General features: G+C 32.2%; 1 protein-coding gene across 2 annotated transcripts in view; it reads right to left on the bottom strand.

Moving 5' to 3' along the window:
- Window positions 1-13,593, bottom strand: part of LOC145112574 (dihydroorotate dehydrogenase) — a 37,425-nt gene extending 23,832 nt beyond the window's left edge. The window contains exons 1-2 of one of the 2 annotated variants that reach the window (XM_079048726.1): window positions 13,393-13,593; window positions 12,751-12,911 (exon numbers count right to left, since the gene is read on the bottom strand). In XM_079048726.1, coding sequence (XP_078904852.1) covers window positions 12,751-12,903 — 153 coding nt within the window. In that variant the 5' untranslated portion in view covers window positions 12,904-12,911; window positions 13,393-13,593. The remainder of the gene's footprint in view (window positions 1-12,750; window positions 12,912-13,392) is intronic. The other variant, XM_079048725.1, reaches the window with a different exon arrangement.
- Between the last annotated feature and the right edge of the window lie 2,735 nt (window positions 13,594-16,328).

The following is a 16,328-nucleotide window of genomic DNA, read 5'->3' as shown; positions in this document are numbered from 1 at the left end:
ATCCATTGTATAAATGGTCCATAAACTTGACAAAAGTTGTTACCAATTATGATATCAATTCCTGAATTTTGTTGGTAAATAGTGGGAACGTTGAAATGTTCTCCTGAAAGTTCGAGATTAATATTTCTACAAACTTTATTTATCTTTATGGTTTCACCATTTGCAATAGTGGCACAAATTTCTTTGGGAGCATTTTCCCAGAGCTCATCCGGAATGATGAATTTGCTTGCAAGACATAAAGATGCACCTGTGTCTACAAAACAATGTACTCTAAATTTCTTATATCCTTTAAAGTTAAGGAAGGCAGAAACATAAATAGAGTTTGGATTAGTGAGATTCATGATAAGGGAATCATTAATCTTCTGGAGGTTTGCGCAAAAATGGTTAAACTCATCCTCCCTAAAAAGTGGAGCCTGTATGAGACTAGTCTGAGTCATCCGTGGTTGATTCGTTTTCATCAGAATTTGATGAAGAATCAGTTTCAACATGAAATGTAAAGACATGTTGTATACCTTCATACTCCTCTTCAAGAGCTTCATAACCTCCATTATTAGCAGTTTGTAAAACCTTGACTTTGTCAGGATATTTTTTTCTATTTGGACATTCATTGGCATAGTGTCCTTCTTCATTGCAGATCCAACATCTACATTTTTTCTTTCCTTGTGGACAGGAAGTAGTCTTCTTAGGTGATTCTTTTGAAGGTTTTTTGAAGTATTTTCCTGGTGAAAATTTTATTCTTTTCTTTTTCCAGAAAGATTTGTATTTCTTTTTGTTTTTATATTTTTTCTTAGTATAAGTTTTCCTTCCAATATCAAAGTTTTTGAAATCAGAGAGAATGCTACAACAATCTTTACTTATTGTTTTGAGTTTTTGTTGTTTATATCTGTCTTGACAGATTCTATCAATTTCTTCCTTTGCAATTTTTGTTGCATAAGAAAGACTGGTTTGCTGGATTTCTCCAGTAGCTTCTTTTTTCCATCTTTCAGTACAGATTTCTCCAATCATTGGAATTTTCATTAGATAAGCAGATATCCATTGTGCATATTCACTTCTCTGGGGAATATCATATAGATATGATTCATACATGTGTATTTGTTTTTTGAAGTATTTTCCTGGTGAAAATTTTATTCTTTTCTTTTTCCAGAAAGATTTGTATTTCTTTTTGTTTTTATATTTTTTCTTAGTATAAGTTTTCCTTCCAATATCAAAGTTTTTGAAATCAGAGAGAATGCTACAACAATCTTTACTTATTGTTTTGAGTTTTTGTTGTTTATATCTGTCTTGACAGATTCTATCAATTTCTTCCTTTGCAATTTTTGTTGCATAAGAAAGACTGGTTTGCTGGATTTCTTCAGTAGCTTCTTTTTTCCATCTTTCAGTACAAATTTCTCCAATAATTGGAATTTTCATTAGATAAGCAGATATCCATTGTGCATATTCACTTCTCTGGGGAATATCATATAGATATGATTCATACATACATGTGTATTTGTCGAGAAGACTAATATCATGTAACTGGAGTTTTGTCATTGAAACTCTTGCTACGTCAACTTTCTTATTAATGGTAAAGTCTTTATTAGAAATATAATCAAGACATAAGAAAGTAGTGTATATGACATTTATGAGATTATCAAAAAGATCTGAACCATGCAAATCTTCATTCCAATTATTGTTTCTTAGGAACTTTTGCACAATTCCATCAGTTTTGTGTTCTAAAAGTAGAAGAACATTTTTTGCTTTTTCAAATTCATCTGGGTTTGTCTGTAAGATTAGTGAAATCTCAGTAACCCATTTTTCTACAACTCTTTCTCTGAGTTTTAGATCTTGGATACAATCAATATTGAGTATATTGATCGTATTGGGTCCTTTGCTACTATCTGGTATGCCATTGTGTACAGACATTTTGAACTCATATTTCTTTTTATTGCCTCTTCTTGTGGCTGTATAAGAAGATTCTGCTTCATCATCTTCCATATCTGAATATTCGAACTTAACAGTCTTTGTATTAGTTTTAAAGTTATCTTCTTGTTCTGATTCAGTATCAGGTTCATCTATTTTAGTCATTCTAAAATATTGATCAAAAAGTTTGGGTTCTTTTTTATACAATTCTTCGCATTCTTTAGTTTCTAAAGATAAAAGCTGAATAAGTTTTTGGTCAGCCTTATCATAATCTTCATATTGAAGGTTAAAGAAATATTTCTCAAGTTTCTCAGAGATTGTTTCTTTCATTTTTGCTCTTTTTTGAAAATATCAATTTTCTGGGAGTCTTTTGAGCTTCCTAAGTCAGGGTTTCCAATACTAGGATTGGGAGGTGAGTATTTCTTAAGACCTGAATATTTTCCAGGTTTGGTTTTTTGCTCTATGATGGAAATATTCTTGATGTGTTCAAGAATGTCTTTATTACAAGGGCAAGAGTCAATCTTTTCAGATAACTCTTTAGTAATGTCTGCAATAATTTTTGCAGATGCTACTTCCAACTGTGTAGTGGTTACGTATTTATTGACTGTTAAGTCAAAGTTTATGATCAGCCCATCTATTTTTTCATTAAGGAGGTTGATTGATCTATTGAGCTCGGGAATCGAGGTCATCCTATTAGTTGTTTTAACTGATCTTGTATATTAGTGATCTTAAGGTTGTTTTCCTTAAGAGTGCCTTCAATATTTGCCTTTTTGGCGACTTCTTCAACAAAATGGTTGTTTTTAAAGAGTTTTCTAAAAGAATAGAATGTTTGTCAATAGACTGGGTTAACTTGATAGTTAATTTATTTTGCCTTTCAATAACTTCGAAGAATTTTTCAAAATCATTTTTATCAAGATTGTTTTTAACCAAAAAGGCTAAATCGTTTTTAAATTGGTTAAAGGTATTTTATTTTTTGAAATATCTTTTGAAATACCAAGGTAATGGCTTATTTTTGAAGTTTTTAAGAGACATCTTGCAATGATCTGGTTGAGATTATTGCAATGATTTACAATTGTTTGAATACCAGCTTTTCCAGAAGTAGAGAAAATGTATTCTTTCTTTTCAGTATTGTCGTCAAGAGTTTTAATTTTTACTGTTTTACCTTTTTTATAAAAATGAAGAAAATCTATTTTATTACTCATTTATAACTTCAGAGATTTGTTTGATATTCTGACGAAGACTATCAATTTTTAAAGACATGTTTCTTATCAAGTTACTATCTTTTCTTTCTGAGCTTTCTCCTATATGGAGTGAATCCATAGAAATTCTTGGTCTAAGAGTTTCTCCTAGAGCTTTTTTGTTTCTAGCTATATTTAAAACCCAAGAGTTTTCTTGAGGATTTATGTCGCAGAATTGTTTATCTTTGACATGGTCTATTTCTGAAAAGACTTCATCAAGTTCGATGTACTCGTCTTTCTTGTAGTCTATGCTATGGTGACTATTGGTCAGGGCATATCCTATGAGATAGGTTATGGTGAATGGTTTATCACCTGAGTTCATAAGGTCACTTCTTTCAAAGTGATGTATAAAAGATAAAGTTTTATCTATATTTGCAGATTTCAAATCCAGAGCAATTTTTGGATAGACTGAAAACATAAATTTTTGGTAAGCAAGGTTTCCCCTAGCAGCACCTAAGATGCAGTCCTGTCTGTCAGTAATTCTGTTGTCAATTAAGGCCATTTTTATGGGAGAATTTATTCCTGCTTGGAATTGGGATTTTATCAAAATTTTTACAGCTCCGATATGGACCATTCTTATTTTTGATCTAATCTCAACTGGAATACTTTTCAAGTTATTGTTTATTTGTTCTTTAGTTAAAAGGGGTAGAAAGACAGCTTCTATTGTGTCTTTTATGTCTACAGACATTTCTTTAGTACTAACAAAGTAGAAAATTTCATTTTTTCTTTTAAGTGGATTTAAAATACTAAGTTTAGAAGGAACATTTTTGAAAATGTTTTCTTTCTTTATTTTTAAATCTGTTTTCTTAACTCGAGAGAGGAGGTCTTGTTTTATTAAGAGGTTTGCATGAAAGTCGTCTTCATCCTCGACATAAGTTAGGATTTGTTTTTCTTCTGAATCATTTTCTTCAGAATTGTTGAAAATTTCTTTATTCATTTTAAGAAATGTTAACAAGTTAAAATCCTTTTTCTGAGTTCTGAAACTGAGTTTAAAGCTTTATCAAGGTGTTCTTGATGCATTTTTTGCCTATGAAGGAGGTACTTACGTATATTAACCATGGTTGGTATATATTCGTGAGTATGTTTATTTTGTGCTTGTAGAATTCTGAAATGTATATGCACTAAATCTTTTTTATTACTTAAAAGTATTTCTTTATGTTGAGAAATCTCATTCTCTTTATTACGAATTTTTTCGAAAATTCCACTGTAAAGTGTTTCATTATAATGTAATGTCATTTTAACAAAGGCTCTGATACCAGTTTGATATGTGTGTGCGGTTTTGTGTGGTAAATTGTCTTTAACAAGAATGCGGTAAATTGTCTTTAACAAGAAGAAAGGAATAGATGCAAAGATTGTAAAGAGAAAACTCATTTAATCAATAAGTGTTTTGGAGTAGGAGTATTACTTACATAGATAGAAACTATTCAAGCCAGCCTGTGTCATCCTTTGGTCTGTGTGGTTGCTTTCCCTGTTGGCCTCATGCCTGCGGTACTGTTGACCATCGTCGACCTGACACTCTGTCACTTACAGGTTTCATGACTCTATTTTGTATGAACACTCAAGTATAACAAAACATGGATTTATTGATAAAAGAGCTCCCAAGATGGGAGTACTCTTACAATATTGAATAGATTGTATCCAAGACTTAAAACTCAGAGAAAGAGTTATAGAAAAATGGGTTACTGAGATTTCACTAATCTTACAAACAAACCCAGATGAATTTGGAAATGCAAAAAATGTTCTCCTACTTTTAGAACACAAGACTGATGGAATTGTGCAAAAATTCCTTAGAAATAATAATTGGAATGAAGAATTTCATGGATTAGACCTTTTTGATAGTCTTATAAATGTCATTTACACTACCTTCTTAGGACTAGATTATGTCTCCAATAAAGACTTCACTATAAATAAGAAAGTCGACATAGCAAGAGTCTCAATGACAAAACTCCAGTTACATGATATTTGTCTCCTTGACAAATATACATGTAGATATGAATCATATCTTTATGATATTCCACAGAGAAGTGAATATTCACAATGGATATCTGCTTATCTTATGAAATACCAATCATTGGAGAAATCTGTACGGAAAGATGGAAAAAAGAAGCCATTGGAGAGATTCAGCAAACGACAAACTTAATTTTGTAGAAAAACTAATTGCTATCGCAGAACGTAAGGTTAGAAAACTTCGAAACAAGGAGATATCTTTAGTATTAGTCTATTGGGATTGCTCTCATGGGTTGGAAGCAACATGAGAAGTCTAGCCAGAAATTCGCAATAAATACCCACACCTTTTCGAATAAAATTTCGAGGACGAAATTCTAATAAGGGTGAGAAGGTGTGACAGCCCTGTTTTCAGAGATAGAAAATTTTACAACAAATGTATATTGTTATTGTTTATATAGATACATATAATTAAGTATATGACTCACTTGTATAAAGGAAAGCCATAAACAACTAATGATTGCTATAGAAAAAGGGTAATATTTCATTAGCAAGAAAAGTTAAACCTAAGTAAACAAGCACACAAGTAGCTTACAAATGCTTATATCATGCTTTCTAAGGTGCTTACAAGTTCTACAACATAGGAACAAGTCATATAAGCATAGAAGTCCATAGCTTGGTGACCAAGTAAACCTATAACTAGATTCTAGGCATAGATTTATAAGTTGTCCAGATTTTAATTAAGCTATAAATGACTAATCAAGGCTATAGGAAATGATATGTAACACTCTAAGGAGATAAGATGAAACAAGTACAATATGTGTCATATTCCTACGAGAGTACCATGTCTAAAGCATAAAGAACAAGAGATGTAATGCACCTAATTCATCTATAAATAGCTAACCATATTACCATTTTTCTTCATTCCAAAACAAAATCATTTACAAATAATTAGTAGAAGGAAGGCTTTAAAAGCATAAAGGTTCAATCTAAAGCAAAGTGGGTACTTATGTAATTTAATGGGATACATACATGCTATAATATGTTGTAAATTACTTTGCCATGATTAATTGCTTAATGTTTTAAAAACATGTTTTATAGTACATTAGTTATACTACTTTATTATTGTTTAATGTTTTAAAGAGCATGTTTATGGTATATTATCAATATAGCATGAAAGTTTTATACATGTTAAGTTTGGCCATTTAAATACCCATCGTACGGGGGTATGGTATGAAGGACCGACTTGCAACCGGACCTTATGGGACAGCCTTTTATGGATCCCGAGGTTAGCTAACCTCTTAACAGTTTTGGCCTACTTACATGTAACCATGAGATCTCAAAGAAATGTTTTAAAGCATGCATAAATTATTACTCTTAAATGATCAAAACCATAATTACTCACTGAGCTTAAAAGCTTATGTATTCTTGTATGTATCTCAGGACAACATGAGTAAGGGACCACATGAAGTAGTTTTCTATAAATAAGTTGAAGTGATATAAGTTACTAAGATAGTATTTTATATTCCCTATTTACCAGTTTATATGTAATAAATTTCTCTTTATGTAATAAAGATGTTTTTACTAAATGACATAGTTAAATTAAATATTAGTACCACAAGGGACGGGGCATAACACCAAGACATGTCTAGGTAGTTTAGACAATAAAAAAAATTTGACAAAGTTTGATTTCGACCACACCAAAATATCAAAACTTTCGTCCCTTTTTCCTCTCCGTTCGCTAAATAAATATTCACTTCACTCTTAGTCTCTTGACCTGCATCATCATACTTGTCAAATTCAAGCTCTACGTCAATAGTTGTGTCACAAAAACTACTTGACTTGTCACTATGTCTATTTTGTACTTTTGTTTTCTCCACTTTATTCTTGTAGTGGTTAAACAATTCATGAAGTGTCTTCTCCACCTTTTGTAATATTTGTTTGTCTTTCTCGAAATTTTAGCATAAATTGTTTCAATGCAAAAGGCAACATATTGATTTTTGAAGCATAGATCCAAAGATAACCGCAACATATGTGATCTATATAGTCCAAATATTTATCAAAGTTAGCTTTCATCGACTTTTAGACCCGACAATTTGAAACACGACACGAATATGAGTTTTCCTTGTAAGGGTTTTAGAAATTCGTGTTTTGTGTCTTACTTGTGTCAAACACATGAATTTATCCTTTTAAACACGTATATTACACGAATTAAATTTGTGTTGACACGCGACACGTATAGACACAAATTAAATTCGCGTAAATTCATGTTTATCCGTGTTTTCGTGTAACACGATTAAAAACTTATCTATTTGTGTCGTGTTCACGTTTGATACCCAAGACACGTTTTACAATCCGTGTCGTGTTTGTGTTTGCCAAATTCGTGTCATGTAAATTTGTGTCTAACACGTATACACGACACACAGACACGGATTGGCAGGTCTAATCGACTTTGCCATATACATGACTCAAGTCCGGGTGAACAAAAGAAAAATATGGCAAAGTCGATGAAAGCTAAATATGAAAATATTAAGACGACATGAATGGCATATGTTGCGGTTGTCTTGGATCCACGCTTCAAGATTCGATATGTAGTTTTTTGCATTGAAACAATTTACGGTAAAACTTTCAAGAAAGGCAAACAAATACTAGGAAAGGTGGAGAAGACTCTTCATAAATTATTCAACCACTACAAGAATAAAGTAGAGAAAAACAAAAGCACAAAACACACGGGGTGGTGTTTCTAGTGACAAATTAATGATTTTTTTGCAACACGACTAACTTGGAGCTTGAAGTTGACAAGTATGATGATGCAGATCAAAAGACTAAGGGGTCGTTTGATAGTTGTTGACTGAGAAAGTGCTGATTGAGAAAGGTATGTCTGAGTAATAAATTCTGACTGAGTAAGAAACCATGCTGTTTGATTATACATCTGACTGAATGTGCTGACTGATGCAAAATGACAATTTTACCCTGGTGCTCTTTATAATAATAATAAAAATAATAATAATAGTAATAGTAATAGTAATAGTAATAGTAATAGTAATAGTAATAGTAATAATAATATTAATAATAACAATAACAATAACAATAACAATAACAATAATAATAATAATAGTGTATACAAAACTTTCAGCATAAATGACATTAAATATACTATTTTAGAGATTAAAACACAAAAAAACCTTTTAGCTTGCTGGTAAACGCCATTGTGTGTACAAGGGAGACCCGAGTTCAATTCCCGTAACCTCCCATTTCACTTGTTGAGCTGCGATTTTAATTCAAAGGCAAGGGTATTATTGGAAAGCCTTGCTTTCTTTCTCAGTCAGCCTTCTGCCAACTCCTTTCTGGGTCAGACATTTCTTACCGAGTCAGATGGAAAGGCAGCAAGGGTATTATTGGAAAGCCTTGCTTTCTTTCTCAGTCAGCCTTCTGCCAACTCCTTTCTGGGTCAGACATTTCTTACCGAGTCAGATGGCCAAAGTTGGATTATCAAACACATTTTGCTGACCGAGTCAGCCAAAAACGTCTGACTTGACTCGGTCAGACGCATATCAAACAGGGCCTAAGAGTGAAGCGGATATTTATTTAGCAGAAGGAAAAGAAAAAGGGATGAAAGTTTTGATATTTTAGGTTGGTGAAAAGCGAACTCGGTCAAATTCTCTATGTTGTCTAGACTAGCTAGACATATCTTGGCAATGACGATCTCTACGGTTGCATCGGAATTCACATTTAGTACTATCGGTCGAGTCATAGAAGCCTTAATAGAAGTTTGCTTAGCATCGAGACCATAGAAGCCTTAATTTGTGCACAAGATTTGCTACGATCTACACTAGCGGATCTTGAGGTAGTTGGTACTATGTCGAGATAAACAAATAGAAGAATTGAATGAGAAGTTGGTCGCTACATAAATTAGTAAAGTTTTCTTCATATATTTTGAGTTTTAACTTCATATTTGAAATACATACTAATATTATCAAATTATTTGTTATGTAGATACATTTTCAATGCGCAAAAAATTTTCCAAGGATGCTAAACAAAATGTAGATTGTTTGGCTAGCAAATATGTAACATATTATGTTTTGGTGTATATTTCGTTTAAGTTATTGTGGTTTTTCTTTAATTTTTGTTTGGACTTTTTGTCTTTTTTTTATGGTTTTTTTCATATTTAGGATGCTCAAGTGGAAAATGGCAAAAGACATTTGATAGATTTTTTATAATGACATGATATATCACATATATGACTTGGACACTTGATGGGAATTTATCCTTATTTTTTGTTGGCAATAAAAAGATGTTTAGTGCGAATTTATCATGATTTTTTGTTTGTTGGAATTTATTAAAGAAATGAGGTAATAGTTGGATAGTTCATTATTTTGTGTTTGTGGGCTGCAAATGGAATCAATAAAATGACTCGATGGAATCAAAGAAATGACCTAATGTCTTAATGAGGGGGGATTCTATATACACCATGCTGCAAAACCATTTAATAGTCAAAACCACTATTGGTCAAGTCATATTAAAAAATTGAAATAATCATATTTGATTAATGATAGGCTAATATGATGGAAGGTTAAATTCCATTCTTCTTTTTTTCACTTTGACGCCAATTAAGATTTTTTATTTTTACTTTTATGTTTAAAATAATTATTTTTATATTAATATTTGTAAGTACATAATTTACTTTCTAAAATTTATTCTTAATATTTTTTATTGATGTTATAATCTCTAAATTAATTTTTCATAATATAAAATAAATTTGTTAAAAATATCATAAATTTTTTTCTTTATGTTGATTAGTTTCGTATTAATAATTTGTCTTTCTTTTCTATGTTTGATTAGAGCGCAGCCGCACCTAACTGATTAATCTTTGTGTATGCAAATAGTAAAAAATATAATATTAGTCATTTCGGTGCTGCCACTTTTTGTTTCTTTTATTATTATTAACGTCAAACAAAAATCATATTAGAAAAACACAATTATCACTTGTAACATCCAATTTTCACAGCAAAAGTTTTTCAAATTTATATTTATCAGAGTTTGGTTGAATATATATAAGTGGCTGAATATTATTCTTATATATCAAGGTTTTTTTTCTATACTAACATAATATATATATATATATATATATATATATATATATATATATATATAAAAACAAGACCATAGAAATTTAGAAACTCTAGGCAACTGCCAAGTCGTCCCACGCATTCTTATATATGCACGTTTTAGAGATGCATAATTTGTTTTGAATAAAATTTATGATGGAAAAGATTATCGGGTTCTTACAAGTGTCTGACAGTGGCGGAACCAGGATCAAATCAAAGGGGTATCCAAAACCGATGGGTTCAGTTTCTCGGTTTACCAAACTCGGTTTCGGGTTTAAACTCAAACCCATTCAAAAGTTTAACTTGTTGAGAATTTAAAAGTTTGTGTTGCTTATATAACATAAGTATATGCGTTATGTTTCATGTTATGACCGATGTGGGACAATTTTAGAATTTTAAGAAACTAGTTGAAAAACTGATAAACAAAAGAAAGTATACCCGTGTAAGGGCCAAAATTCGAAATAGAGACATCAAAGTTAAAAGTCCAGCGCTTTACCACTTAGACAACTCAGTACTTGTGTTTAAATTTCACAATGTCATAATATAATAGATATAAAATCCATATAAAGCTATATAAAATGAGCTACGAAAAAGTGGGTCGACCCTACAAAAAACAGTTTGTTCCCTTAAAAGGCACGAAAAAAACTTTAGCGACTGAAAATGTAAAGTCAAAATACATACTAAGGCTGTTTCGTCACTCAAAAAAATTTCAATACCCGAAAAAGCAGGTCGACATCAACTTTGTTCCCTTAAAGGGCACGAAATAAGCTTTAGGGGCTGAAAAGGTAAAGTCAAAATACATAGTAGGTTTGTTGCCTCATTTTATATATATATATATATATATATATATATATATATATATATATATATATATATATTGAAGTAATAAGGATTGAAAGTAATTTTTCAAAATAAAAAAGGGTATAAATTGAAAATAAGTTTTAACTAGGAGGATTAGAGATGTAAAATTGTTTGATAAAGTGGTTGTTTAATGGGACGTAAAGTGATTGTTTCATGGGATGTAAAAATTGTTTGATAAAGTGATTGTTTCATGGGAAGTAAATGATGAAATAATTCAGAAGTCATAAGTTTATTTAGTTTATTATATTATTAGTTAAATGCAATTTTTGTTTACAAAATTGAATAAGTAAAAGCCATGTGGGCTATAGTACCGAGTCTCAAGCCCAGTGGAGTTAGTTGTTGTTTATTTGCATGTTTTTAGTCTTTAAATATGATGCATTTATGTACGTTGAGATCATCACCTCCACTTCAATTCACTGAATAAAGTTCAAAGCCTTAAGCTTGCATACTCTGTTTTTCGTTTATTGTTTCATTGCCAATCAAAGTTGCAGGTTTGTGAAAAACCAACAATAAAATAATAATTGGTAGATATTAATGTGCAAGTGTATAATATATAATTATTAAGTCCCATCAAATTGAGTTTTTTAACCCAAGTCAAAATGGTTTTGAGGTTAAAGCGGTTTTTGACCACCTAAATTGGGTGCGAATAGCAACACCCCTTAATGAGCCTGTTTTCACTTTTCACAATTTGAAGTTCGATTGGCAAACGAGCTGCTTGACTATTAATGGGCTTGTTTTCACAGTTTGAAGTCCACGACAAAAGAAACCAACAGTGGAAAAACCGCACAATGCATTCATGCAATCAAATATATTCACGATTTCAAAAAAACTACCTGCCTCATCAAAACGGCACCAAAGATGACAATCCGTTTAAAACCGAAACCAAGCCATTGGAAAAACCGCACCCATCGATTTTTAGAGTACAAAAACCGCAGCCTTCATTTTGCAGTTCGGTTTAGCCCAAAAACCGCACCATGCACACTAATCTAAATTGCGTTACAGCCATCTAAGTTGAACTATTAAATTTTGAGAACCAACCCATAATTAAGTAAGTATTATATTTTACTTGTAGTCTAAATTGTGATGTTTGGACTAGGATTTTCTTGTGCTAGAAATTTATATATTTTATAGATCTGCCTAAATTATTATTTGTGACGTTAGATTATATATATATATATATATATATATATATATATATATATATATATATATATATATGGGATTAACATACATATCATTATGGCATTTAACCCAAGGAATTAAAAGGCTTATAATTGATGAAATGTGTTTGGGAAATTTATACGAATATATTTTAGACCTCGGTTTGTTAAATGGAATACATAGGAATTCAACTACATTATAGAATCCATCGCAATGTACTTCTAGCAATATTGCCTTAGAATTTTTGTTTACTGGAAGCATTAAAGAAACATTGCACCCAAACTTTATGTTTAGTTGTTGAATTTTCTTTAATTTTGCTTTGTCTAAGTTATTATGTTTGAAATTGTAAGATCTTAGGAGTTATTATGAATATTGAGGTTAAATCTTGTTATGGAAATTTGGGATGTTACAACATTATTTTATTAAAATTGGTGTATCATTGTGTGTTATTATACCTCAACAAACAAAACCTGATAATAAAATCAATCTAAATACCATATAAAGACAATGCAATTGAACGCAAAAGGAGAGATGAGAACCTGATTGAGCTTACTGAGATGGATAAAGCCAGAATCTTTGTCTAATTGTTGACCGAATGTACATCCACTTGTTTGCAGTTCTGACCACTCATCAGCAGTGCTAATTCTGTACACAAATTCTTCATTCTCATTGAGTCCAATGTTTCCAGCCATTTCTGCACCTGCTTAATTCCAGCCAACTGATCAATGGATTGTGATGTTGTGCTCAAATCCATAAAAAGAAGCAATTGATTTTGGCACATAGAGTGCCCTATTGAGAACATAATAGAAGCACAATCTGAATCACAATAAACTTGAGTTGAGGATATATGACGAAGTTCCTTCAAAAAATGACAAAAATTTCAGCTATGCCCAGCATCCCAGTATTGAATGAGCTCTGTAAATGAACTTTTCAAAAAGCTAGCAGAAAGTAGGGTTTATAACCACACAAATAACACATGGTAGATCTCTTGAATAAACTCGATTCCATACGCTTTAGAGAAACCAGGAGAAATCAACCAGTACTAATGACCATAAAACCAAAAACAATTGATGAATTTGTCCCTTTTGTAGCGTGTAATAAAAAAATTATGTACAAACCCTCGATCAAAATATGGGCTTGATAAGTGAGAGTGAAATTGCACCAGTAGACGATCTACATACCTCAGCAGCAAGCGACGCCCACCAATGTCGACGTACGGATGGCTACACCGGCTGATAGAAGAGACGTGGATGTTCTGAGCAAGGCCAGAGTCCAGGCCTTCAGTGGGAGCATATAGGGTTTTGTGCGAGTTAGGATGTCAAAAATATCCGAAACCAGCGGTAAAACCGAACATGAAACTTTTGAGCAGGTAAATGGTTATGGTACGGAATATGAGATATTTTCAAATTTTTGGTCTTGGAATTGTTATGGACTTATGGCATCGAGGATTTAGGTTGTTGGGTGTACGTTATTACATTTTATTACACCAAAATGTCCACCTCATCATCTTATGGCATGTTCGGCACGGAGCGTTTACGAGCTTGTAGCTTTTAGCGTTTGACAAAACGCTCCATTTTAAACAGAAAACATTGTTTGGCACTACAAGCTTCTAGCGTTTAGTTTAAACAAAACGCTCCAAATCCAAATACTACTTCATATAGCGTTCAACAAAAACGATACAAGTTACCCGCTACCAGCGAATTTTTTCGAACACGCCCCTAGTCATACTTTTGGTGTTATAACACCAATGTGAAAATAGGTAACACCAAATAACATATGATAACACCTACCATTTTCTATTTCTTTTTTATTTATTTATTTATTTATTTATTTTGATGTTTTTAATTTCTATTTTTCTAATTTGTTTTATTTTTTAATTTATGTCATAATATTTTTAAAAAAACATATAAATTAATAAAACATAATTAAATTAAATACTTAATTAAACATTCCATTTTAAAAATAAAAACGACATTACAAAAGAAAAAAAAAACATTGACCGAAAACATATGATAGTCCTAATAATTTTAAAAACATAAAACCGATACACTATTCTTCGCTTAGATATCTCTGCTCGATATTCGCCTTCATTTTTCAGAGCACTTCCGCCCGTCTCGGTTCTCCTCACTAGTTTGAAGAATTGTCAAATCCTTCGTCATGTGATCTTCCTCGGCTTCTCGACGAAGGAACTCCAAATGCTCACGTTACAACTCATATCTTTTAAGCACAATTTCGTTGTAGGCGTCAAATTTCTGTTTCGTTTCCGCTTGCTCTCGAAGTCTACTTTTGCTTTCCTCCGCATGTCGTTAAGCCCGCCCCGCTTTGTCATGCCCTATCGGTCGTCGAGGCAGGGAGATCTCATCGATGTCGTTGAGGTCGTCTGGTAGCTCGTCCGTGTCCGCATTGAGGTCGATGTTCGTACGTGCTCCCAAAACGTCGACCAAACCCGAGCTGCAAGACCTCTTGGATTGTTGTTCCGAAAATGTGTCCGTTTTATTCCATTTTGGGTCTTCCTTAACAATCTCCCAAATCTTTTTGTGCTCGAAAACGTGACGCGCCTCGACATAATATTGGTCAATCGCCGCTCTATAAACATCAAAATCGTTCACACCACTTTACTTATGCGAGGAAAGTTTGTTGTAGATGAAATTAAATTTGGTGCACTTCCTGCTTATTTGAATCCACTTGCTACTCAACATATCGTGATAGCGATAATTTTCATCCTTCTTCTCTCTTTGAGTTGAGTATAAATGTATGGTTTAAGGTTGAGCTGAACTTAAAATGTACGGTCATGTGATGGTGGTAATTCTGGATTACTAAGGTCGAATAACATGCATGAAGCTTTTGTGTAAAAACTAAAAGATGAAAACCAAAAATTAAAGATATACTTGCTCATTAGTTGGACGCCATTTTTTTTTTGTGCATAATATTTCTTAGTTGGTAATGTTAATATATAATATCGTATCAACTTATTTTGTATTGTGTTGTGAGTGTAATTAATCTAATACATATGAAGTGTGTGTAAATGGTTATAATTAGTCAAATATTTATTATTGTTATATTTGACAATAAAATTACAATTTATGTCATAATGCTTAATAATATTTTCAAGAGTAAATTACATGAATGGTCCTTTAGTTTTATAGTTTTTTCTTAAAATGGTCCTTACGAAACTTTTTTCCATGAGATGGTCCCTAAGGAGCAAATCTTGCACACAAAAGGCTCATGTGACTAACTTTGTTAACAGATTCTGTTAAGTGATTGTGAATGACGAAAATATCTTTTGTTTTTTGCATACAAATGGTCCTTAGTCTCAATCAAATCCTAAGGTAATTTACGTTTTTGACCCTTATTATGTAATTTTTTTGCAAAGTGGTCCTAAGTGGCATTTAAATGAAAACGTGAGTCTGATTACATACGTTGGGCATACGTGGATGACGCCTAAACCCTAATTTTTAGGGGTTGGACCCTATTTAAGCATCATTATCTCATTGAGACCCTCTCTTTCATCAGCTTCCATTGCCCACTTCGCCCCTTACAAACCCTAACCCCCATTTGTGGTGTCTTGAGCTCATTTTTGGTGTTTGGTGTTCATCGTGGAAGGAAGGAAACCATTGGAAAGCAAGGCAGGAGCTCCAAGCTTCATACATATGAGTTTTACACCCCTTGAACAACCTCCAGAAGGTATAAAGTTCTGAACTTTATGATTATATCTCTAGATCTTACTAGTTTTAGAAGTTATGCGCTTTTAGTCCCATATTGTTGGTCTAAGTAAGTATGGATTACCCTAGACCAAATGAGTTGTCATTTTGGGTGTTTTGGAGTGTTTAATGTTATAAAAATGTGATTTTAGCCCTTCTTTTCCTTCCATGCAAGAGTTGTAATGTCTTAATAGATTATGGAGTTAGGGTTTTAGCTTTTGGGCCTTGTCTAGCCATGGAAAGTCATAAAGGTGGAAACCTTATGACTTAGAGCAATGTTTTGTTTAACATCCCAAAAATTTCAGCAAATTAAAACTTTTCAAAATAACCCATTTATTAACAAAAGTGTTTACAAAAACATTGTCTCCAAACACATGATTTAAAATCAGAGTCTCCTAAGATCCAATCTGTTGTAA

This window comes from Lactuca virosa, chromosome 5 (genome assembly GCF_052849685.1).
Source record: "Lactuca virosa cultivar CGN04683 chromosome 5, Lactuca_virosa_CGN04683_v6, whole genome shotgun sequence".
NCBI classification, from domain to species: domain Eukaryota; kingdom Viridiplantae; phylum Streptophyta; class Magnoliopsida; order Asterales; family Asteraceae; genus Lactuca; species Lactuca virosa.
This window is presented reverse-complemented; position numbering and strand designations above follow the sequence as displayed.